Source organism: Cynara cardunculus, unplaced genomic scaffold, assembly GCF_001531365.2.
Source record: "Cynara cardunculus var. scolymus isolate 2C unplaced genomic scaffold, CcrdV1 Un_Scaffold_667, whole genome shotgun sequence".
In the NCBI taxonomy this organism is placed as follows: domain Eukaryota; kingdom Viridiplantae; phylum Streptophyta; class Magnoliopsida; order Asterales; family Asteraceae; genus Cynara; species Cynara cardunculus.
Window position 1 is genome coordinate 133,487 of NW_020200602.1, and position 23,982 is coordinate 157,468.

The 23,982-nt window shown below is 35.5% G+C and overlaps 4 protein-coding genes across 5 annotated transcripts; 3 read left to right on the forward strand and 1 right to left on the reverse strand.

The window, feature by feature from the left end:
* Positions 1 to 2,923: 2,923 nt before the first annotated feature.
* On the forward strand, positions 2,924 to 4,991 carry LOC112501891 (probable serine/threonine-protein kinase PBL19). 2 transcript variants are annotated; one of them, XM_025105656.1, is made up of 5 exons: positions 2,924 to 3,333; positions 3,744 to 4,004; positions 4,086 to 4,208; positions 4,307 to 4,717; positions 4,884 to 4,991. In XM_025105656.1, the coding sequence occupies exons 1-4, from the start codon at positions 2,992 to 2,994 to the stop codon at positions 4,715 to 4,717; spliced, it is 1,137 nt and encodes a 378-aa protein (XP_024961424.1). In that variant the 5' UTR covers positions 2,924 to 2,991; the 3' UTR covers positions 4,884 to 4,991. The 2 variants fall into 2 exon arrangements, with proteins under 2 accessions (XP_024961424.1, XP_024961423.1); XM_025105655.1 differs by having other exon boundaries at positions 4,307 to 4,991.
* A 987-nt stretch (positions 4,992 to 5,978) lies between these two features.
* Positions 5,979 to 7,934, forward strand: LOC112501905 (subtilisin-like protease SBT1.2). Its single transcript, XM_025105669.1, has one exon. The coding sequence runs from the start codon at positions 5,994 to 5,996 to the stop codon at positions 7,932 to 7,934; it is 1,941 nt and encodes a 646-aa protein (XP_024961437.1). The 5' UTR covers positions 5,979 to 5,993.
* A 971-nt stretch (positions 7,935 to 8,905) lies between these two features.
* Positions 8,906 to 14,159, reverse strand: LOC112501903 (protein GAMETE EXPRESSED 2). Its single transcript, XM_025105667.1, has 13 exons — positions 14,063 to 14,159; positions 13,647 to 13,985; positions 12,477 to 12,803; positions 12,183 to 12,389; positions 12,009 to 12,094; positions 11,784 to 11,925; positions 11,305 to 11,613; positions 10,933 to 11,057; positions 10,583 to 10,800; positions 10,241 to 10,468; positions 9,811 to 10,046; positions 9,337 to 9,575; positions 8,906 to 9,231 (listed from the first exon to the last, which is right to left on the reverse strand). The coding sequence occupies exons 1-13, from the start codon at positions 14,151 to 14,153 to the stop codon at positions 9,061 to 9,063; spliced, it is 2,718 nt and encodes a 905-aa protein (XP_024961435.1). The 5' UTR covers positions 14,154 to 14,159; the 3' UTR covers positions 8,906 to 9,060.
* A 4,729-nt stretch (positions 14,160 to 18,888) lies between these two features.
* Positions 18,889 to 22,113, forward strand: LOC112501901 (protein DETOXIFICATION 55). Its single transcript, XM_025105666.1, has 2 exons — positions 18,889 to 20,525; positions 20,603 to 22,113. Exons 1-2 carry the CDS (start codon positions 20,430 to 20,432, stop codon positions 22,034 to 22,036), a joined length of 1,530 nt encoding a protein of 509 aa, XP_024961434.1. The 5' UTR covers positions 18,889 to 20,429; the 3' UTR covers positions 22,037 to 22,113.
* Positions 22,114 to 23,982: the final 1,869 nt, after the last annotated feature.

Sequence of the window (23,982 nt, forward strand, 5' to 3'; positions counted from 1 at the left end):
ATATGGGATGAAATCGGATAGAGATGAAATCTGGTTTAAGAGTTTTAAGAGTTTTTAAGAGTTTTAGTCAAATGCTTTATAATATAGTATAGATAAATTTGACTTTTTGACTTGTACCGTATATTGTATTGGTGCGTGTGGTTTAATAAAAACCTATGTTTCAAATGCAAAACAAAATTTTATTTTGTATCCTTTATCTTATCTTCATTTTTTTATTCTTTTAAATCACTATATATATATATATATATTTAAATTCTTGTGAGAAGGAGAGTTGATGTGAGAATCGTAATAGGGATTCTCATCATTGAGATGCATTAAGATGTACCGGATCAATCAACGTATCAAACACGATTTATGTATGAATTTGAGATTAAAGGTAATCAAGAGTATATATCTATTCTCACATCAAGTCTCTTTTTCACACGATCATTCGTTTATATATATATATATATATATATATATATATATATGTGTGTGTATGTGTGTATATATAGAGAGATAAAATATACATACATAAAGAGAGAGAGAGAGAGAGAGAGAGAGAGAATAAGACGAGGTTACAAATAAAAACAAGTTGGGAGAGACTTGAAGGGTAGACTTTTAACAAGACCTTGACTTGTTTTTTCCTGTCCACATTGCCCCCTATGCATTATGGCTACTACAATCTTCAACCTACATTTCTTTAGGGTTATAATAAAATATACATCTTTTTAATATTTGATTTTATATATAATTTAAGTAAGTGTTATGTAATGTCTACAACAACTTTGATTATATTTCAACAAAAATATTAGATTTCATGATTGAATGGATTTATGCCTAAGTGGTGTCCTTTTTTATATTGCTAAGTGGTATTTCAATTTTATTTTTTATTTTTTTATAATGATGAAACCATCGGTCAAGATTCATTTATCTTAAAAAACAAATGTGTGTATCAGTCAAGATTCATTTATCTTAAAAGCAAATGAATGATGGAAAGGGATTCAAACAAACAAATCCGTTTTCAACACCAAACCATTTGACATTTTGTTGAATACAACATATCATATCAACAAATGTTGCCATTATCGAATATCTTGGATGCGATTATCAATCCCTTATTATATATGGATAGACCCATGATTCAATATTTTTTTAATGAAGGAGATATAACAAGAGGTTCTCTAGCACAAGGGACTTGATCCATAACAAATAAAACTATAGGATAGCATGCTAATACTTAAAGAATTTATGTCAGGGATTCAATGGTAATTTTCATATAACAACATGAATTAAATCTTGGTAATTTATCAATATATCACTGTCAATCCGATTATTTCCCTTCCTCGTCAGGTAAGTTGGATAAAGTTGTCAATCAAGTGGTAGATGAAAATTTATTGCTTATTTTGTATGTTAAATGAAGTATTTAAATAATAGAAAAATGTTTGTTTGATAAATGTTATAGATGAAAATTTTGAATCACAAAAATGTATCAATTCATAGATTATTTAATTTAATGGAACATAATTATGTATAAAGATGTACATGAAATACTCGAATGATGATATATATGAAAAATAAAAATAAAAATGAAGCTTGTAGATGAAATAATAGAGGGGTGTGTATCAAATAAGAGAGAGGTATAAATATTGGCTTAATTGCAACACGTATTATTTTTATGTGCTTAAAATGTCGATTTATCGTAAGCAAATTAATAATGAGAGGAATGATGGAATAATTGATTTTCTTCATCAATCAAGTAGTACCAACACCACCTTACTTAAACATTACAATCCAAGCTATGATATAATTTGCATTATTAGAACATTGAAAATACACATGTCTTTTTAATAAAAACATCTAAATATAAAAAACCGAACAAGTAGTTGCGTATAAATATATGCAACCAAGTAGTCACGTCATATTACTCTCATGAATAAAAGTGTTTTCTTTTTCTATCTTATAAATGAAGCAACGTTTGATCATATATATATATAATCTGATCATCATAGTATTTTTCTTTATATATCATGAAGTTTTCAACAAATTTATAGTCAAGAAATATTTATACAACATGAGCATATAACATATATTATTTATTCTACTTGTAGTGTGCTGTGGATGCATGTTCTTAGTGGCTATATAAAATGACTTGTATAAAATTATATAACGATAAGAAATAGATTATAGAACAAACAAAAGCATGTGTTTTTCTCGAAAAAGAAAAATTAAATACCTCATGATGAAATAATATAAAGTGAAGACGCTTGGATATGTGAACACGGTAATAACTCAACGCTCTGCTTACGACATACCATACTTCTATATATATATATATATACCACCTAAATAAAAGTCCTATTTTTACACTTTTTTAAAATAGAAAAAAGATTATAAAAAAAAAAAGTTTTATTTATATGACAATACACAACTTTTTAAAAATCTAGATAGAACATATTATGATGTATTTGTTAAATTATTAGTAAAAGAAATGATTTTGTAGAAAAAAGTGTCTTGTGTTATGTCTGGAATTGGATTAGTAAGAAATTAAACTACCATGATGATGATTGTTGTACCTGTATCTGTAGAATCAAAGTGGAGAGATGGAACACAAACTCAACCACTGTTATTGTTATTTTCAAGAAATCTTTAATTAAACTACTTTTTCCAAAAACTATTGACCACATCGGTGTGGTTTTGAAGAGAAGGGTTGATCGGTTGTGTTGTGGTTATGTCTCAGGAGTGGGGTGATTTAAATTTTGAAGCTTCCTTTGAATTGCGAAGTCAAATTTGCTTTCTTGGTGGGGTTTTCTTGTCAAACCGATTCACTGCTGTTCCCATCCAGATTATCTTCTCTCTCTCTCTCTCTCTCTCTCTCTGAATAAGATACCCCCACCTCCATTTCTCGCCTCCAAAAACCTTTCTTCACAATTCCAATTCCACCATCTTTCTTTCTAATCTCCCGAATTTCATCCCTTTTTGTTCTTCTCAATTCACCAATTAGGGTTCTTGATGATGAAATGTTTCAGTATTTTCAAAACCAAGAAAAGAGGGAAATCTTCACCGGAGCTCAGGGAGCAAAACGCATCAACAAAGCCACCTACAAGATTAGTCAAGTCAACAGGATCAATCTCTTCACCAAGAACCATACCAGAATTGTACAAAGAAAAAGGACATAATTTGACCAAGTTTTCCTTTTCAGAGCTCAGAAATGCTACGAATAATTTCAATAGGTTATTAAAGATCGGAGAAGGTGGATTCGGGAGTGTTTATAAAGGCTCTCTTAGACCTCCTCATGGTCAAGGTCCTCCTCTTGTCGCTGCCATTAAGAAGCTCAATAGAAATGGCATGCAGGTACCCTTCTTTTTGTTTTTTGTATTCTTTTATTTATTCGAGAATATAATTCTGTGTGTTATTTTTTTTAATGATTATTGGTATGGATGGTTTTTTCCATAGAAAAGCTCTTCTTTTTCGTATCTATGAATGTTGTGGACAGATAAAAATACGAATTTTCCGGTGATTTTATTCACACAAGTCCCCATGATCTTAATCTGGGTTAACTAGTTTTTTGATAGGATTACCAGAAAGATTGTGTTGCTACTCATCTTTTTGTATTTAGAATTTTCTTGATCCATTGATTCTTTGTACAAGTGTGTAACATATAGAAAACACACAAGTCTCTGGGATTGACTTGGTTCTGGTATTTACTAACCATTTCGGCTTTTAATATGCAACATTTTGGTTTGTTGCTGTACATTGTGCAGGGGCATAAAGAATGGTTAGCAGAGGTTCAATTTCTTGGGGTTGTGGATCACCCTAACCTTGTAAAGCTTTTGGGATACTGCTCGGTAGACGGAGAACGAGGGATACAGAGGCTATTGGTTTACGAGTACATGCCGAACAAGAGCTTAGAAGCTCATCTTTTCAGCCGGACGTTGCCACCGATTCCTTGGAAAACAAGGCTACGGATCCTCCTTGGAGCAGCCGAGGGTCTCGCTTATCTTCATGAGGGTTTGGAGATCCAGGTATAACTCTGTGTTTGTTTCTTTTGGGGGAGGAGAAATCGAACTATATGCTAATGTTTGTTTGTTCTTTATTTTGACAAGGTTATATTTCGTGACTTCAAGTCTTCGAATGTGTTGTTGGATGAGAAGTTCAATGCGAAACTTTCGGATTTTGGTCTTGCTAGAGAAGGACCACAAGGGGACCGCACTCATGTATCTACAATGGTGAGTGAATATTTAGTACAACGTGTCGATTCCAACATTTAATTGCTTTACAGCCTGTTGGGATATGTTGATGCTAACTCGATTGCTGTGAATTACAGCCTGTTGGGACGTACGGATATGCTGCACCGGAGTACGTGGAAACCGGGCATCTCAAGTCGAAGAGTGATTTGTGGAGTTTCGGAGTGGTGTTGTACGAGATCCTATCAGGCAGAAAGGCGATCGATAGAAACCTACCACAATCTGAACAGAAACTGATCGAATGGGTGAAACAGTTCCCGGCGGACAGCAAGAGGTTTCGGATGATGATGGATCCTCGTTTAAAGAATGAATATTCAATGGAGGGGGCGAGGAAAGTTGCGAAACTGGCGAATAGTTGCCTGCGTAGGAACCCTGATGAGCGACCGGAAATGAGTAGGATTGTGGATGTGTTACAAGAGGCAATAAGAGAGTCGGAAGAGGATACCATATCTGGAATGCTGCCCAAGCGGAGAATGGGTGATGTCGCTTAGGTAATTAAAGAGTCGCTGCTATATAGTTTTAATACGACTCCCAACCCAGATTATTTGGATATATATATATATATATATATATATATATGAGAAAATTTATAGGAAAGTTTATGGCAATAAGGCTCGGTAGGGATTTTCCCTGACTGTTTCTGTTTCTGTTTTTTAGGATGAGTACCAGACGAAAGAAAAGAAAAGGAAGTTTCAAATAGATTCAATTTTAGAGGGAGATTGTTGTTTATGTCGATGAAATTGAAAGGGTTTGATTTTGGGTTTCAAAATTTGGAAGGTTTCTTTTATATTTGTATATATATATCATATGAATTATTTTCTTCTTAGCTTCAGTTTTCAAAATGACGAATTTGCCCTTTATGTATCTTTACAAACCACAAATTTCAAACGTTTACCAGTTTACAAAAACAAGCAGACTAATTGATTCAGACGGAAAAACAAACTGTCTGACTGATTCAGATTTCAAACTTCAATACCACCTCTTATAAATCAGAAGTAAAGTCACACTAAAACACCTTTAAAAAAAAATCAGAAATAAAGTCAGACTTTAACACCTTTTAAAAAAACAAACAAACAAACGCAACTTAAAAGACAAATTCTAAACTATATCTTGAGCTATTTTATGGGAATTGACGTCATTTTCTTTTACATTTCAAGGCAAGATGTAATTTGTTATGTGATGATCCAACTAAGCAAGTGACATTGTAAACTCCATATTTGTTTTGTTTTTAATGTAATATTTTATTCAGCTGTTCCTTGGCCTTATTTTCATCTTAGCATGAAACGAAATTAATTAAGATTACAATCATCGCTGACATCAAACAATGTTGCTTACAAGTAATCATCATCGTACATTACTATGTATGTCTTATAATTAAGTCCAAAATCATCAGTTGACATGATTAATGAAATGAAGCCTTACCCCATATATATATATATACACATTCTTCAAACATCTCAAGAGAGATGTATATGTATTGTTCCCATAATCATGGAGAGTAACTTTTTACCACTATTTTCCTTTATCTTCATTCTTGCTTTAACCACCACCACTTTTGTGAATGCCAACCAACCGGAAACCTATATTGTCAGCTTAAACTCCCCTCATGGCATACAGTTTGCTAAACCAGAAGATCGTCAAAGTTGGTATAATTCTTTTTTGTCCCCAACCACTACTGCCTCACATGTGAAACCAAGCATCATTCATGCATATCACCATGTGCTTACGGGCTTTGCAGCCAAACTGTCTGCAGCCCAAGTAAAAGCAATGGAAAATATGGATGGATTCGTATCTGCAAGACCTGAAAGGGTATACAAGCTACATACCACACATACTCCTGCCTTCTTGGGGTTGCACCAAAACTTAGGATTTTGGAGAGGATCAAACTATGGAAAAGGTATCATAATTGGGATTCTAGACACTGGAATTACACCTGGCCATCCTTCTTTTGATGACACAGGACTCCCTGCTCCTCCTTCAAAATGGAAAGGCAAATGTCAAGTTGTGGGGTGTAACAACAAATTGATTGGAGCAAGAGATTTTACTAATTCTGCTTCTGGTTCACCACTCGATGACGAGGGCCATGGGACCCATACTTCTAGTACTGCTGGTGGGAACTTCGTTGATGGTGCCAATGTATTTGGAAATGCCAAAGGCACCGCAGTTGGGATGGCACCGCTTGCCCACGTGGCTATGTATAAAGTCTGTGATGATTTTGGTTGTTCGGATAGTGCCATCTTAGCAGCCATGGATGCAGCTATTGAAGAAGGTGTAGATGTGCTCTCACTCTCACTTGGTGGAGCTTCAGTTCCATTTTATGAGGATGGTATCGCAGTAGGTGCATTTAGTGCTATACAGAGAGGAATCTCTGTAAGTTGTTCGGCTGGTAATTCTGGGCCATTCAATTCAACCTTGTCAAATGAGGCCCCGTGGATTCTCACAGTTGGAGCGAGTACCGTTGATAGAAAGATAAGAGCAACTGTTCATCTTGGAAACAAGGACTTGATTGATGGAGAGTCTTTATTCCAACCAAAGGATTTTTCTCAAAATTTAATGCCTCTTGTTTACCCGGGCTTAAACGGTGGTCAAGATGTAGCGTGGTGTGCAAAAGGATCATTAAAACAGGTGGATGTCAAAGGAAAAGTAGTAGTGTGTGATAGAGGTGGTGGCATAGCAAGAATTGACAAAGGACAAACCGTAAAAGATGCAGGAGGGGCGGGCATGATCCTCGTGAACCAAGTGACGGATGGGGATAGTACAGAAGCCGATGCTCATGTTGTTCCTGCATCACATGTTGGTTATGGTGCTGGTATCGAAATCAAGACATATCTCAACTCAACCTCATCCCCAGTTGCTACCATCACATTTCATGGAACTATAATCGGTGTCGATACAGCTCCACAGATAACTTCTTTCTCATCTAGAGGGCCTAGCTTGGCAAGCCCCGGAATTCTTAAGCCTGACATTATTGGCCCTGGAGTTAGCATCCTTGCATCTTGGCCCGTGTCTGTCGAAAACAAAACTCAAACAAAAGCAACATTTAACATGATTTCTGGGACGTCGATGTCATGCCCTCATCTTGCTGGCATATCGGCATTGCTGAAAAGTGCACATCCTGATTGGTCTCCTGCGGCCATTAAGTCGGCAATCATGACAACAGCAGGTCAGGTAAGCTTAGGTGGCCAACCCATCAAGGATGAGAGAGAACTACCTGCAGATGTCTTTGCCATAGGTGCTGGACATGTTAATCCATCGAAAGCTAATGACCCAGGACTTGTTTTTGACATTCAATCAAATGATTACATACCTTATTTATGTGGTCTAGGATATACAAGCAAACAAGTTGGAGTCATTGTGCAAAAGAGAGTTACGTGCTCGAAAGTAATACCAGAAGCACAACTTAACTATCCTTCCTTTGCGGTTACATTAGCAGCTGGTGATGAGAAAACCTACACAAGGACGGTGACTAATGTCGGTGAAGCTAATTCAACTTACACCGTAAAAATTGATTCGGTACCAATTGGTCTAACTTTAGGTATTGGCCCTGCGGAACTCAAATTCACCCAACTGAACCAGAAGTTGACATATGATGTCTATTTCATTCGGGATAGTAAGTCTGAGGTGAAAACTTCTTACGCACAAGGGTCTATGACTTGGAGTTATGGTAAATACTCGGTTAGAACCCCGTTCTCAATCAGGTTTGTGTGAGATTTTCGTTACTTTTCATCCTTCATGTGGCTTTGGTTCCAATAAAATGGTTGCCCGTCCTTAATATATTTCTTGTTCTTATATCTATATAAACAAGCCCAACCACACTTGATCTTGATTTTCTTTCAAGCATTATATCACAGGCTATGCATTATCTTCCCATTGATATGTTGGTTGTGATGGTGTATTCTTTTAGCTATTTCATGATCTTGACTAAGCCAGTACTGTTAATTGCTACATCAGTTTCTACTTAATCTTCAGTAGTACCTGCAAGCAGAGACTAGAGTTTTGTTTTGAATTATATTATATATATATATATATATATATATATGTATATATTACAAGAGTTGCTTAAATACCAACTAGGACTTTCACTAAGAAGGTGGATCTGCCATAAATTAACCAAGTAGGTAACTCCTTCTAGCTGAGTGTGGTTAACTAGTCCAATCCATGCAGATCCTGATGCAACCACAAATAAACATGTATCGCTATATATCAGTACACAAGAATTATAAGTTTTCTAATATATATATATATAGAGAGAGAGAGAGGCTCTAAAAAACAAAACGATCTTGAACTTTTTTTCCTCTAGAGTGATCTTTTTCTGATATTAATTGCAAATATCATCATAAGAATTGAAAAGGGCAAGGAGCATTAAAAATCCTTCTTCTTATAGCTAAGCCAGCCACTTGAAATATAAATACACAGCACGTACAGATACTTACGGGTTGGATAAGTTGGAAGGCTCTCCACTTCCCTTGACGGGGCTAGGAATCACATTCTCAGATGAATCTGTACTTGACTGCACCATAAAAACTAGTTGAAATAATACAATAAGGAAACCATTAAAAGAATGAGAACAATTATGGTATAATTACCGTTTGTTCATGGGAGCTTTGCAGCTTATAAAGTTGAATATTATGAGATTGGACTTGACGTTTCTTCTTTTCATGTATAAGGACGATTACACATTTACACGTGAAAAACAACAGTATCATGGTCAAAGAAGACAGTACAATGAGTTCGAGCACAATCACCGACTCAACAGCTGTACATCATGCAATCCAACAATCGTCACTTGACAGGGAAGTTACACTCTAAAAGTAGTAATACATTGATATCTCTTTCAAGTAAACTTACAATGATCTACCATCGGAGTCACAGGCATCCTTGTTATCAAGTTAACAGTAGCCTCAGAAATTAGAGGCACTGACATCATTTCTGCACAATCTGGATAACACCCATACCACCCCATATCATTAACATTCACCCTAAGGACTCCACCATGTTCATCACCCTGTACTAGCAAAAATTCACACACAGTATAAATTTTGCATCAAAGGGTACAGGAATCTCCAATGTGAAAATGCCTTATTAATGATTAAAAAAATATAATACCCACATAGTAAAGCAGTTGTTGGAGAACATTGTTGCAGTCATTAATTGTTCCCCGGAATCTTATGCCTTTCGCTTTGACGGTAAAATGTCCTGAGATTTCCACAAATGTTTGAAGGGGTTGCCACTGCTTGCTATTCTTCAACTTCAATTCAGTTGTGCTTATTAGCTCAGCTGGTAGCTTGGTTGAGAAAAATCCAGAACTAACTTCCAAAGAAAACATGACCCGAAAGAGACTCTCATTGCCTGCAACTTCAGCTGATTAGACATCCAAAGCTTCAACTTTTTCATGTTACATAGACTACAATTCATGCGAGCTGAAAGTATTCAACACCTAATCAGCCAGCAAGATCTTGGTAGAGGCCCAAGGACTTTCCCTTTCCTCTGAAAGGTCCGAGGTTTAAGTCTCACATGACATACCCAATTAGACACAGGAAAAGGTCTAAAAACAAGCAGAGATATATAGAGAACTGTAATGTACCTGGGAAGTGAAGATGATCTGGATCCCCAATGGAGAAGTTAAACTTGTCTAGTTGTCTATCAAAGATCAGGATTCCTTTGTCTTCTGTCTCATTCTTCAAGATGATGAACTCAGGTACATTTATGAAAGGAGGATCATTGATTGGTTTGACAGAGACTGGAACATCCAAATTGTTTCTTCCATTTTTGTTGATGGTAGAGACCCTGATAGAATCAGTGCCACTGAAGTTCTCATCTCTGCTTCATAAATAATATATAGTTAATATTTAAGACACCCACCATTAAATATATGCAACTTTATCACCAATATTCACTCGTTCATCCACAAGAACAGCCAATAAAATCCATCTTACATGTACGAAGAAAATAATATGACTCAATACTCAAAGTAAAGCGAAAAATAGATAAACCATATGTTGGATGTTTAGTACCCTATGTATTGGAGCGACTGGAGGGCGAAGTTGATCACTTCCAAGCGACCAACTAAATGTAAGTCTTCAGCCCTCCCTTCCATTTTACTGACTGAAAGTTCACTCCACATGGGATCCCAAAGTTGCATCGGTAGAGGAGAAAGAAAGACGGTCCCATGTTGTGCACTGAGCATAACCGAGATGTTCTCTAGGGTGGCTGAATATGTGATCTCAAAGCCAGGAAAACCACTGTGAAAAAAGACTATAATACATTACGAATGCAGAATCTCCAGCCATATAATTTTTCTACGGTAATAATATCAACTAACATTTTGGAAATTCTAAAACAGTAAAACACCTTACCCAAATTTAGGACCGAGTATATCTTCATTTGCTTGCAACTCACTTGGAAAAGAAACAAACTGTGGGGGAATGCAGAGGACATATACGTTCACAAAACCAGACGCGATGTTGCCATTTACATCTGATATTGTGTACAGGAATGAATCATTTCCGTAAAATCCCTTATATGGTGTATATCTGAAGAGATTTCCATACTGCAAAACTGAACCATGACCTGCCTGCCAACACAATGTATGACACTAAGTCTTACCCAGCAACAAAAAATTTCATGTAATTTTGTGATAAGCAATGGGTTAACAATAGGAATCACTGGAGGAGTTGCAGAAGCTGTCAGAGGGTTCAAATCATACCTTCTGATATTCAATGACTGTTGCATTTCCGCCGGCATAGAAATCGTTTCCTACGGCATTAAAAGCTATGGATTCATCCTCCCATACAGAGACTGTATCGTTGTAGGCTATGGGGAAGTAATCACCTGAAGAACATAAGAAGTTATAGGATATACAGACACGAAGCTGATAGTGCGAAATATACAGACATAAATGGAAGTATATTGAGATGAAATGAACTGTTGACACAATAAGTGTCTAAATAATCAAATAAAGTAACTCATATGAAAAATAGCCAAACAAGTATGCTAGTAGTTGTATACGGTAAACATATTGATACAGTAAACTGCACATGAACTTCATTTAATGTATTGACGTCTAATTTACACTTACGGATGTACGCATTTACCCCAAAGGGACAGGGCAATAAATGTGTTACATCGAATGTAACACACATCTCATAAATTCCAACTTCCATCAGTAGGTAGGAGCCCGTGTACGTCCCATCTTTGTTGTCTACGAACAAGAAGACTGTGAAAGATGATCTGTTGATTGAAGCAATTTGCAGGAACAAATTTGATGCTTGTAACAAGACTGGGTTAGAAAAAGAATCCATCAGTTGCACCACTATATCATTTACAATCAACCTTGAGACCTTTGGTGCAAAATTTACAATTCTTGATATGGATGAATTGACCTTGCCTGCACCAAATTAAGTAACATAGTACATTATCAAAATAAAAACATAACTAAGTTGTTCATTGAATAAATCAAATGTCGCAATTGATAGTTTCTCAGCCGTACCATACAAACATAAGATAAATACAAGAGGAAGTGTCACTTGAATAACTAAATTCAGACTAACAAAATACCTGCACTTACTGCCTTTATATATGGAATACCATCATTCAGTGGAATGTTACCACAAAATACACGAATTTCATATACCCCGCTCTTTTCAGGCACATAAAGGACATCAAAGGCACTACTCATTGTTTTCCAGTTCCGAGCTGACTAAAAATAAGAAACAAAAGGTATCATTAATTTTAATTTCTACAAGGTAACACATTGAAAGCAACATAAGAACTACTTATTACATTGTTATATGGGTACACAGATGGAACTGAAGCAATTCCAGTAGGATCAAATGGACCATAATCCAGTATTCCAGTTGGCCGAGTACCTGTTGATCAATCTTTGAACGTTCTCATCAATGTATAACTTGGATATGAATTAAATTTCCAGAAGATGAGATAGAGAAATTGTTATACCATCGACAGAATCCATTGGAGATATCTGTGGATACAAGCGAAGCGAGAGTGAAGGCAGTGTAATATGTACTTGAAGCCTTTGTAACTCGAGTGGAGAAGGATATTGATAAGCATCCCTTAACAAGATAGAAAACTTGGAAACTTCCCCAGCAACAGAGTTATTTAAACCAGATCCATTGACAATACTGGCGAGTCCATCGACATAGCCTAATCAATATTGAGCAGTAGCATAAATTTCAGAAATTATTGGTACATAGAATACAGGAAAATGATGACAAACATATTAAAGCACACCTATGTAGACGTTAAATTCGTAGGGCATATTCAAGATCTGGTTCTTCTTATCCTTATCTGAAATCATGAGGATGAAATCCCCTGGTTCAACTAGCTTGAAAGAAAATGACTGAATACCCGGCAATACCTCATCATATTGCAAGTCACCAATGGGCAAAGACAAGTTTGTACCCTTCTCCATCACATCAAAATCAAATGCACACAGTCCTGGAACAAGGTTCCCAAATTTATCTCGCTGGTTTATAAAAGTTTCCATTGTAGAAAATAGCTGAAAGGATTCTGTTTCAGTGCTCCACTCTGGCAAACAGTTGCCAACATCAAGTGCATCTGTTCATGAAATTTTAGAAAATCAATGATAGGAACAATATGATCATAGATAACACTATTTGATCGCATGAACATCATACTTCCGCTAATGCAGATGCTTAGCCTGTGATACCCCCTACTGGAGATACCATACAACTCTGAGTTCTTATTCCAATCTAATAGAAATATCAATTTTTGGCATTCTCTAGTTAGTGGACTAATCATAGCATAACCTTGAAGGAGAAGAAAAAAGCAGTGAAATTTGTAGTTAATCACTGCCAATGGAATTATTTCAAAGTAAAATGACAAAGTTGGAAATACTTCTGAAAGGATAAAGCTAGCCATAATGCAGGCTAATTGTAATCAATCATTGTTCATAACTAAAGAAACTGACAGAGTTGGACATACTTCTTCAAAAGCGCTTCCAGCCATAACGCAAGCTAATTTATCTTTGGTTGGTTTTCAATTAAGTACAGCATGGATAAAGTTGTATGTGTTAATTAACCTGTCTCTATAGATTGGGAGGATTTTTGTTTGGGATGGTTTTTTTCATAGAAGGAAGGTGAACTAAAATACCCACATGCATATATGATCGAAATAGACAAAATTAGGTGAACTTGTTGAGCATATGAGGTGAACTAAAATACCCACATGCATATATGATCGAAATAGACAAAATTAGGTGAACTTGTTGAGCATATGAGGTGAACTAAAATACCCACATGCATGCATGCATGCATTATCACATGTATACAAACAAACACACAAACAGTGAGAAGGGGGGGTAGAAACCACTGTTTTGTATTAAAACGAAGAGAAAAAAATGAGATAGGCAAATCTATGAATATGATAGACATAAACCACCTGGGTCAACTGTGAAAGGCAATGGGGAACCAATCAAGGTTTCGTTTTTTTGTTTTACGTGAGCTAAGAAACTTCCTGCCGTGGTTAAAGTAAACTGAATGCAGAGATAACCAAATCCATTCCATCCTTGGTTGCTGACATCCTGCAGAATTACGTTGGAACCATTTGCATATGTTGCATATACCTCAAAACCGTCGATGTTTCTGCCTTCACTTAGAGATGTAACATTGTTTCCAAAGGCATCCTTGGGCAGTATGAGGAGTGTAGCTTTCATGCCAGCTACAAAATTGTTGAGTTGACCCATCCATGACACAATGCCACCAGGTGAATAAATTGGACCTTCAGTTTGAAAAAGACGTTGAAATTGAAATCTATTGATTGATTGGTTGATAAAAGAAAGAGAGAATGAAAAGAACCTGGTGTGACATAATAATGCATAGAGGCATCAAAGACATTGAAATTCTCATCGGTGATCAGGACATTGAACAATCCGACCATGATGGGCATAAACAAAATCCTCCAATTGTTCAAATCAGGATTGAAAATGGAAGAAACAGCAGTGATGTAACTAGTGTTTCCCATCTTGTCATTGACAGAGATATTGGGATTAAAAGGATGTTTGTATGCTCCGATGATGTAGTTCCCCAATATTGTAACATGAATAGTTGCAGTATCACCTGCTCTAAATTCATCTTTATAATCCAATAAATTAAAAGTAAAAGCAGGCAATCCATCATCTGCATGCAACAAAAGAAATTAATTTATAATTAGTTGCTGTTGGGCTTGTGTGAATTAAAATTGGGAGGATGATGAGTGTTAAATTAAGTATGGGTTTTAAACCTAGTGAATGATTGATTAATTAAGAAGTGAGCATTCAGTTTTTATGGATTTGGCAGTAAATGAAATGGAAGGGAAGAGAAGAGAAGAGACCTGATTTAGTTAAATGAGGAAGCAATAGCATGATGAAGAGAGAGAAGAGGAATTGAGGAGCCATGGATGGTTTTTGATCAATGGAGAAGTTGCAGATGTAGAGGGGCGGTTAATTGGAATTTGGAGAGGGTGGGTTTAGTTACTTTCAATTCATTAATAAACTTAACTGATGCAAATATTAAATATTAAATATTAATTAATTATTAAAACTAGACAAATTATTTTAGTTTTTGTCTCATTCTTGTTCCATCTATTTTAGTGAAACAAGAAAAAAGCTTTCTTTGTCTCACATTGTCCCGGTTCTATGTGTCGCACCAAACGTGGAATAGTGAGCCCTTGTCCTATCACATGTTACGCCACCGTGAATTTTGTCACATTCTATGTACCAAACGCAACCTAAATGCACATGATATATTAATTTTTAGTTCTTAATCAACAAACATTTTGTAATGTCACTTGTTCAAAAAACATTAATTTATGTTGATGGTTAATATGTTAAGTTTTAGTTTATTTAAAGCTAGAGATTGTGATAAAAAGTAGTCAATTATTATTGTGAGCAAGGAATGTTAAAAGTAAAAATAATATTAAATAAAATAAAATAAAAAACAAGTTTGTTTTTCGATGGCATTGGCATGCAGTGAAGTTGCAACATTGAAATAATTAGCTACCACACCAAACTCAAACTCAAACTCAAACTCGATAATTAATTGATAACAACAATCGATCTTTACGATTTCAATATTCATACCAGTGATTTGGAGATCTTTCTTTTATTGACATTTTTGAAATGCATAATTAAATAATATCAAACTAATATATGTATGTAGTCTTTCCCAACCCTCGATGATCGTAGTATTATTATTATTATTATTATTATTATTATTATTATTATTATTATTATTATTATTATTATATGGAAAGATTACAACCACCAAAACTACTTGAAAGTAGAACACGTCTTTGGTTGAGTTAAAGCAAACCATTACATTTTTATTTGGTTTCTATATTCACATGGCAGATGAAAATACAACCAAATATTTCAAACTTCCACTCTAATTACTTTTTACTTCCAACAGCTATCATCACTACTACAGATTCCATTTCATTTAAACATCTCTTTTATATATATATAGAGAGAGAAAAACTCATTCAAAGAATAACTAATTAGTTTATAGTAATCGTGAGATCCAATGTGAACCACTCGTTTAAGATATTTTTTAAATAAAAGAGTAATATAGTAATTCTATTTTGGACGACTAATCAAAATATTTAATTAATTTTTTAGAAGAAAATAATATATTAATTATCTCATATACATCACATTTTAAAACGTTGGTGAACCAAAATGTATCATAATGATAACGTTCACAATTTATTTTATGGAATATATCATGGTGTTCATTCTCGTTATTTTTATTGTTTTACAAAGGATATCACATTGTACATCTTGTATGTATATCTTGTGTTCACATAAGGTTCATCGGAATAAGGTTCGTCAAATAAGATTTGTTGAAGAGATGAGAGATGATATTTATAAAATCCTTAAAATGCTCTTAATTAATATTTGAAGTTAAAATTACCAAAAAATTATTAATTTTCTAATTTAACCTTTAATTTATGGTTGAGATTGAATTTCACGATTAACACAAACAAAACATTAGACCCCTATATAAATAATATATCATAGTGTGATGTTTAGAACCATGTGTTAATTTCCAATCATCATCCTTTGTTATTGAAGCAATTAATATTTATCAACTAAGAGTGATATGTACATATGGAGTCCCAAATAGTTAGGAATATACAACTGACATTATACAAGTGTGTGATGTGATATGTGATGTAAAAACTGAAAAGGAAGTGGCAGTGCATGAAAGTACTTTACTGGGTTTTGTTTTAGCAAGTTATGTATATATATATGGATGGACACTTTCAACATCACATGCCATGATGGCATCAAATTAACAACAACAGGATATATATATATATATATATATATATATATATATATATATATATATATATGCATTTTGCATTTATATGTTGACAACCACCTCTTTTCAATCCAATTATATAATATCATCTTGACTTCCTTTTACTTATGACCACCCTTATTACAATTTTCATATTAGAATTCCAGGTAGCTAAATTATAAGCTTTATGTATCTTACATGGCTCTTCAAGACTTCTCACCAACCAAAGTGAGTAAAAGATGAAAGTGAAGCAATTAATTGGTACAATTATGCATGCATATATAAAGCACATACATATCCTCAAAGTACATCTTCCTAGTAGTGAAATTGGACCAAATAAAATGGAATATTGGACCACATCTACAGTAACTTACCTTATTCATTCAAGGAGCTACCTACTGTAGGTGAATCAATAATACAATCATCTACACAAACCAAATAAAAAATAAATATTAAATCCACGTATATATCATAATAAGCACTTGAGTTATCCAAATTTAAATCAACTTTCAAACTCTTCTGCAGTACAGCAAGTGTTTGTTCTAGGAACAAGAAAGCGATTCAATTGTTAGCACTGCACCAAATATTTCTCTTTAATTTAACATAGCACCATATATTTCTCTTTAATTAACATAGCATTCTACAGATGGATGTTGGGGGTGGGGAGGAGAAAAAGGAATCAAATGTCTCGTTTTCTTTCTCCCCCACCCCACCACTCCCATCCATCATATGTCTCATTCTGGTCCCTATATGCATGTGTAACTTGGAGAGAAGCAATTCACATACCTAACAAACTTTTTAAACCTTTATCACAAAATATATATAGCAAGACAATCACTATTTAGCCAGCCATCCCCCCCTGCACTTGTGGACTATTTGGCTCTTCATCATAGCCATCTGCCAACACAGCTCCTGCCTTCCATCTCCTCCTGACATTCACTAAATTATGCTTCTTGTGCCTAACTTTATAAAATTACCATTATCAAGGCTAATTAACCATCAATGTAAACTGTTCTGTTCAATATTAAATGCCACTCACATATGATATACTTGATGCCTGCTTTTAAAAATTATAACACATCAACTATATATAAAAATTGCACACCATAGAATCTAAATATTAAAACATACATGTAACTGTAAGGCTTCCTACCTAGAATCTGGAAAGTGAACCAAATTCAAAAATGTCTTGCTCTTCAGTTAATAACATCTTCATGGTTTTTCTTCAATTTGCCAGGAAGGTGAATCTGAATGGTCCTTTAGCTGACAAAGACTTAAAGATATGCTTGGATTTCAACTTCATTAAATGAATTTTAGCTACATCGGCTTAAAAGGCGTCATAGTTAGGCTTTTTAAGGTAAGACAAGATAATGTTGACCAACACTAGAACAAAGAAATTTGGTGCTCTATCTAGTAAGGATGCCAGTGACTCGACCAATCACTACACATATAGTAGTTTTTGGTGATCATCATGTTAGGCCATAAAAACAGCCTAAATTATCATTTCACCACATGATCTTTTATCCAAAGAGTTTTTCGCTATTCCAGACAACAATATGAAAGAAAAAGAATGAAAAAACAAGTGATGTGGGGCAATGGATGCAAGTTGTGTGGTTTAAGTGAGTGAAAGATTTCTAAATTGCAATTAGTGGTTGGTGCAGTATGCTATTTCTCTTCCAAGACATAAAGGGTCTCAACTTTCCAATTTATCAATCTAACGAAGAAGTGTGAAACAAGATTCAGGTATGTCATCTTTTGAGACCAAAAAGCATTCAATGGCACCCACAAAAAGAGTGTGATCTTGAAAGATGGTTCTGTTTTGCCTAACCAACTGTATCATGAGAGTTGTTAAGATGGGATGTAGTTGGATGGTGTAATCTCGTCCATGATTTAGATGAAGTAAGCAGCAATCAATTTTTCTAAACAGTTACTGGAAGTGGGGATAACTTTCATTAATGACAATTGATTTGTCAGCAATTTGCAATTCGTCGTAACCAAAACCACATGCACGGTTTTTCATTTAAGTGTGATAAGGAGACTTTTTGTGGAGATAACATGTTACCACTTGAGTGCTTGTGAACTACTCATGTGCAGAGAGAGAGATGAAGTGTTTATGCACGTCTATGTGTCTATGCATCAACTACCACAAACATAACTTTCTAATTCCTAAATTGTAAATGCAATCATCACCCTTAGAAGTGTTTATACGTGTTCATGTGTCTATGCAACATAATTTATGCAAAAAGTCTTGATGTTAGCACTTGTGAAAGTTTCTACAGTCCCAGATACATAAGTAAGACCCGAGAAGCTCATATAGAGAAATTTTACCGTAATGTATTCAAGAAATAGCCAAATAGGCATTCAAATTGGTAAGATGAATTCGTTATATGGCAATGAAATGTTTAACTAAAAGAAGCAGAAATTGCATCATAAATACAAAGCAGAGGAATATGCTCCACAAAAATGTCAAAATTGTGTGTTATGGTGAACGAATGTGTTATAAGCATGCATGCATACATACAGCTACACATAAATCGATCTAGTATCTTATTCATGTAGGAGATGTTGAAGCAGCTCTCCTCCCTTCAACCGATGCTTTTAGCATGTACTCCAACATGACAGCATGTACAGTAATACAATGCCGTATAATAAACTGAACTTACATAACCAAGAAAGTAAGTTCTAAACCAAAGTGCTGCAAGTTTTATAAGGTTACAGAGAAAATAATCTCAAGTATGACAACAGAGGAACAGAGAGAGTTATTTGAAATAAAACAAAATTCAAAAAGAAAGCAAGAAAGATAAGATGTACATAGAAAGGTTGCTATTATACCTTTGTGAGTCAAGTGGCAACCTGATACTATAAATGGATATTTTTTTACCTTGGATGTCAATCTAGTACAGGAATCTCAGAGAGAACATAGTGAAAATTCTGCCTGATCACTATGGAGAGTTCATCCTACAATGTATGACATGGACCTGAACCTGATTCCCCACTTCTTCATCACTTTGAGCCATATATGCTACTCAACAACAGGAAAATGTGACATGTTTTCATTACAAAATGGAAGTTCTATAGTGGTCCTTGAGAAAAAGAAGACATCCTTATTTTGTGCATATAGTGCTTAAGGTTCACATTGTTCACGCTCTGAAATTGAAGCTTGTCACATGCTGCATCCGGTAAGATAGCAACATAACACTTCCATTAAAGATGATTATTTCATCATCTAATGTAAGACCCTCCAGATTTACGGGGTCATGGAGGAGGAATATGGAATCACTAAAAGTTTGCCACCATGTGAGGGTTAAGATTGCATCTTTTGACATCTGATCTAAGTATGAGAGGTTCATTACTTCTTTAACAATTAAAAGTAGTTTTTAATAAAACAACCTCTCTTCAAACCTATAGTAAAACGAATAAAGCAATATTTCTGTACAATAAACTTGTACAAGACCAACCAAGCGATCATGTCTCTTGGAGGCCTTAAGACACCATGCATCTAGGGTGTGTGTATGTGTGTATACATACATACTCCATGAAGGTAATATTAGCATACTGCACCATAATGATGACACTAACATTACTGGGAAGAATAGTGTTTTATGTATTAAAACATATCATATTTGGAGAAAGTAAAACGTCAGAAAAGCATTATGTTGATGTAAATCTCATTCATCTTTACATGGTCTAAATACATTCTTAGATTCTAAAAGTACCTGTCCCTTGTTTCATTGACATCCAAGGTAGCCCTGCCACCTTTCACCACTATAAAACCATGCCAAATTCTTTATAAGCACTGACAACTCTGCCTCTGTCCACTACCTCTCTCCCTGCTTTCTAGCATCACTTTTTTTATCTGTGCGTGAGTTTATATGTATGCATGAAGACATCAATGTCTTCTATCAAATCCTGTCTTTGCATCAGATACAAGCAAATGATGCCAGAGCAAACTCAAATCAATCCGATACTTCCCATGGTAAGGACTCCTAACCCATGAGACTTCGTATTGTTTACAGATAGATGTATTAACACTTAAGTTATGGACTCCTGTAGGTTATGGAGGAAATGAAGATGATGACAACAATAGGCTTTCCTCTATTCACCATGGGATTGGTGGGTTATCTCAAAAATATGATTGCAGTTATATGCATGGGAAGGCTGGGGAGCCTTGAGCTAGCAGGTGGTGCACTAGCAATAGGGTTCACAAACATTACTGGCTACTCGGTTCTATCAGGTCTTGCTATGGGGATGGAACCCCTTTGCAGCCAAGCTTTTGGTTCAAGGAACTTACACATGGTTACTTTAACACTACAAAGAACAATCCTCATGTTATTGTTCGCGTCGCTACCCATTGGGATGCTATGGGTTAACCTTGAGCCACTCATGCTTAAGCTACGCCAGGACCCAGAGATTTCACACATTGCTAGTCTGTATTGTCGATATGCTGCCCCGGATCTTATTGTTAACAGCCTCCTAAATCCTTTGCGTATCTTCTTACGAAGCAAAGGATCAACATGGCCACTGATGTGGTGTACTTTACTTGCAACAGTTTTACACTTTCCCATCACCAACACCTTGGCCTTCACCCTTCACCTTGGGGTTCAAGGGGTTGCACTCTCCACCTTCATCACCAACTTGAGTACATCAGTTTTCCTTCTAGGCTACATGTTTTTCGCCCATGCCTCCAAGGAGGCTTTGTCTGAACCAACCATACGAGAGTCAAGATCTATAGCTATAGAAGGTTCACTAGGGGAGGGGTGGGGTATGCTAATTCGACTCGCTATATCAAGCTGTTTAGCTGTTTGTTTAGAATGGTGGTGGTATGAGTTCATGACACTTGTGGCTGGGTATCTTCATAAACCTCACATTGCGCTAGCTGCATCTGCTATAGTTATCCAGACAACATCTCTTATGTACACATTGCCGTCAGCACTTAGCATGTCGATATCAACCAGAGTAGGCAATGAGCTTGGATCAGGCCAACCAGGTAAGGCCCATCTGGCAACATTAGTGGCCATAGGACTGGCACTCCTAACTTCAGTGTTTGGCTTGTTGGGGATTACCTTGTGGAGAGAAGCATGGGGGAAAGTCTTCACAAATGACAGCGAAGTTTTACAGCTAACAATGGCTGCTCTACCCATAATTGGAGTATGTGAATTAGCTAATTGCCCACAAACCACATGCTCTGGGGTCCTTCGTGGAAGTGCAAGACCATCCACTGGAGCAAGAATTAACTTCTGCTCGTTCTACTTGGTGGGTACACCAGTAGCCATAATTTTAGCTTTTGTGTGGAAGCTAGAATTTTTGGGGATCTGTTATGGGCTTTTAGCAGCTCAGATGACATGTGTACTCTCAATCTTGACTGTGATATACAGGACAGATTGGGAGCGAGAATCATCAAATGCAAGACAGTTGGTGGGAGGAAGAAGTGAATGCACATATGAAGGTCAAACTATGGAATGCGATCAAGGAGTTGGGTTTATTTAAAAAGGCAGATCTTGAGCAGTTAACACACATTTATGTACAAAGAATCTGGTATTGGTAACCCAAAAAATGATATCATCTTTATATTACTGTGTCGTACAACATATGGAAAGTACTGTAGACAGAGCAAGAAAGTATGTACTAATAGCTCCTACCCACATCAAAGGCGAAGAGAAACGTGTACTCGGATGACACGATGAGATGTAAAATTTTATTGTAAACCGAGAATAAAAACTCAATGCAATTTAAAAAATGTGAAATTTATTTTTAAACAAAAAAGTTACAATCAATTGTAATCATACACAAATGTACATTCAAAATAATATTAGTTATTACTCTAAACATTTCTGCAAAAAATGTCGAATTATTATCACTGATTGTGAACAAAAAAGTGATAAAGAGTGTCAGCAATACTATCACCAAACTCGTATCGGAACAGTATGAACTATGATTTCTACAATTTCTTGATCTAAAAACCGTTGATCAGCATTTTGGCTAGAACTTGTAGCTAGATATGAAACAGACAATGTCCATTTACATCTATTTTTTGTAAATGAAACTTGTGAAGCATTAGTGCCAAGTCATTGCTTCAAATGATACATCATGTCCAATACTTCAATGGTTGTTTTTACTAGCCGGCTACATCATTTACATAATCATAATCCTATTTTGGGCTAGCTACCAAGATGTTTTGTACATGAAACTTGTGCTGCATTATGCTTCTTCATGTTTTAGCTAAGAGGTAGATTAAATATGTTGACTGTCTAACATTTAATTAAGACCATTGACAAGTCTATTGATCATAATAGCTCGATAATAGTTTGAAAGTGCCAGCGAATAGATGAAGGAATATTTCTGGCACGTTTTTCCTCTTGTGGTATATATATATATATATATACACACACACACACACACATATATATATACTAGGTTCAATCCCGTGTATTACACGGGGTATTTTAAATGAGAAAAATGAGTTGAGACTTTTCCTTGGGTCGAAAAGAAAACACTGAACATTAACTCTGAAACACAAAAATTCAGAGTTCTATTGTTAGGTTGGAAAATAACTCTGGACTTAACTTTGAATAATAGGAATTCATAGTTATCTTCTAAGTCTAGAAAGTATCTATGAGCATAACTCTGAGTCACAAGAATTCTGACTTCTTATAACTCATAAACGTAACTCTGAAGAGGAGTTTAGAGTTGTAAGTCTGGGAATAAACTATGGAACTAAGTCTGGAACAGAACAATTCAGAGTTATGTTGTAAGTCTGAGAAATAACCAATATATGATAACTTCATGTTGGTGATTTGTATCACTAATGTCATTTAAGTGTAATGGGATTAAATGTTGACCAATGTAATCATGATAAATATTGAACAAGTAAGGAAGGTGCAGAGTGCACATTAGTTTGGGTTTATTTTGATTTAGGGGCGAAGCCCCTAAACGACGGGGGTCCAGAAGCAGCAGCCCCTGGCTGGGGTCGAATTTGAAAAATGTTTTGTGAAAAATGCTTCAAAATCCAAATTTGAAATGTTAAATAGGGTTTTGATGACCACTCCAGAGTTAAATTCAGACTTACAACTCTGAATTTTCACTGAGCTCTCATGCAGAAGACATCAAGAGACAGAGCTCTTACTCAAGAGTTAAGTGTCTCATATACAGAGCCCGTGCTGTATTCCAAGGAAGATCAAGGCTTAAATGCCAAAAAGGTTAAGTGCTTGATGCAGAGCTTCACTCCAGACACTGAGCCTCTACATAGTACATGCAGAGCCTCTTATTATAGTCCTTAGGACTTAGTCTTTTGAAGCGAGCTGGACCAAGAACTCTCATGTAGAAGACATCAAGAGACATAGCTCTTACTCAAGAGTTAAGTGTCTCATATACAGAGCCCGTGTTGTATTCCAAGGAAGATCAAGGCTTAAACGCCAAAAAGGTTAAGTGCTTGA

Excerpts from the sequence above, each read along its gene's own strand:
- LOC112501891 (XM_025105655.1), top strand. The coding sequence starts at position 2,992 with ATGATGAAATGTTTCAGTATTTTCAAAACCAAGAAAAGAGGGAAATCT. Across the intron at positions 3,334-3,743 it reads TCAATAGAAATGGCATGCAG|GGGCATAAAGAATGGTTAGC; the intron begins GTACCCTTCTTT and ends TACATTGTGCAG. Across the intron at positions 4,005-4,085 it reads ATGAGGGTTTGGAGATCCAG|GTTATATTTCGTGACTTCAA; the intron begins GTATAACTCTGT and ends TATTTTGACAAG.
- LOC112501901 (XM_025105666.1), top strand. The coding sequence starts at position 20,430 with ATGAAGACATCAATGTCTTCTATCAAATCCTGTCTTTGCATCAGATAC. Across the intron at positions 20,526-20,602 it reads TCAATCCGATACTTCCCATG|GTTATGGAGGAAATGAAGAT; the intron begins GTAAGGACTCCT and ends GGACTCCTGTAG.
- LOC112501903 (XM_025105667.1), bottom strand. The coding sequence starts at position 14,153 with ATGCCCATCATGGTCGGATTGTTCAATGTCCTGATCACCGATGAGAAT. Across the intron at positions 12,804-13,646 it reads GCCTTTCACAGTTGACCCAG|ATGCACTTGATGTTGGCAAC; the intron begins GTGGTTTATGTC and ends TTTCATGAACAG. Across the intron at positions 10,047-10,240 it reads CAGTCGCTCCAATACATAGG|AGATGAGAACTTCAGTGGCA; the intron begins GTACTAAACATC and ends TTTATGAAGCAG.
- LOC112501905 (XM_025105669.1), top strand. The coding sequence starts at position 5,994 with ATGGAAAATATGGATGGATTCGTATCTGCAAGACCTGAAAGGGTATAC.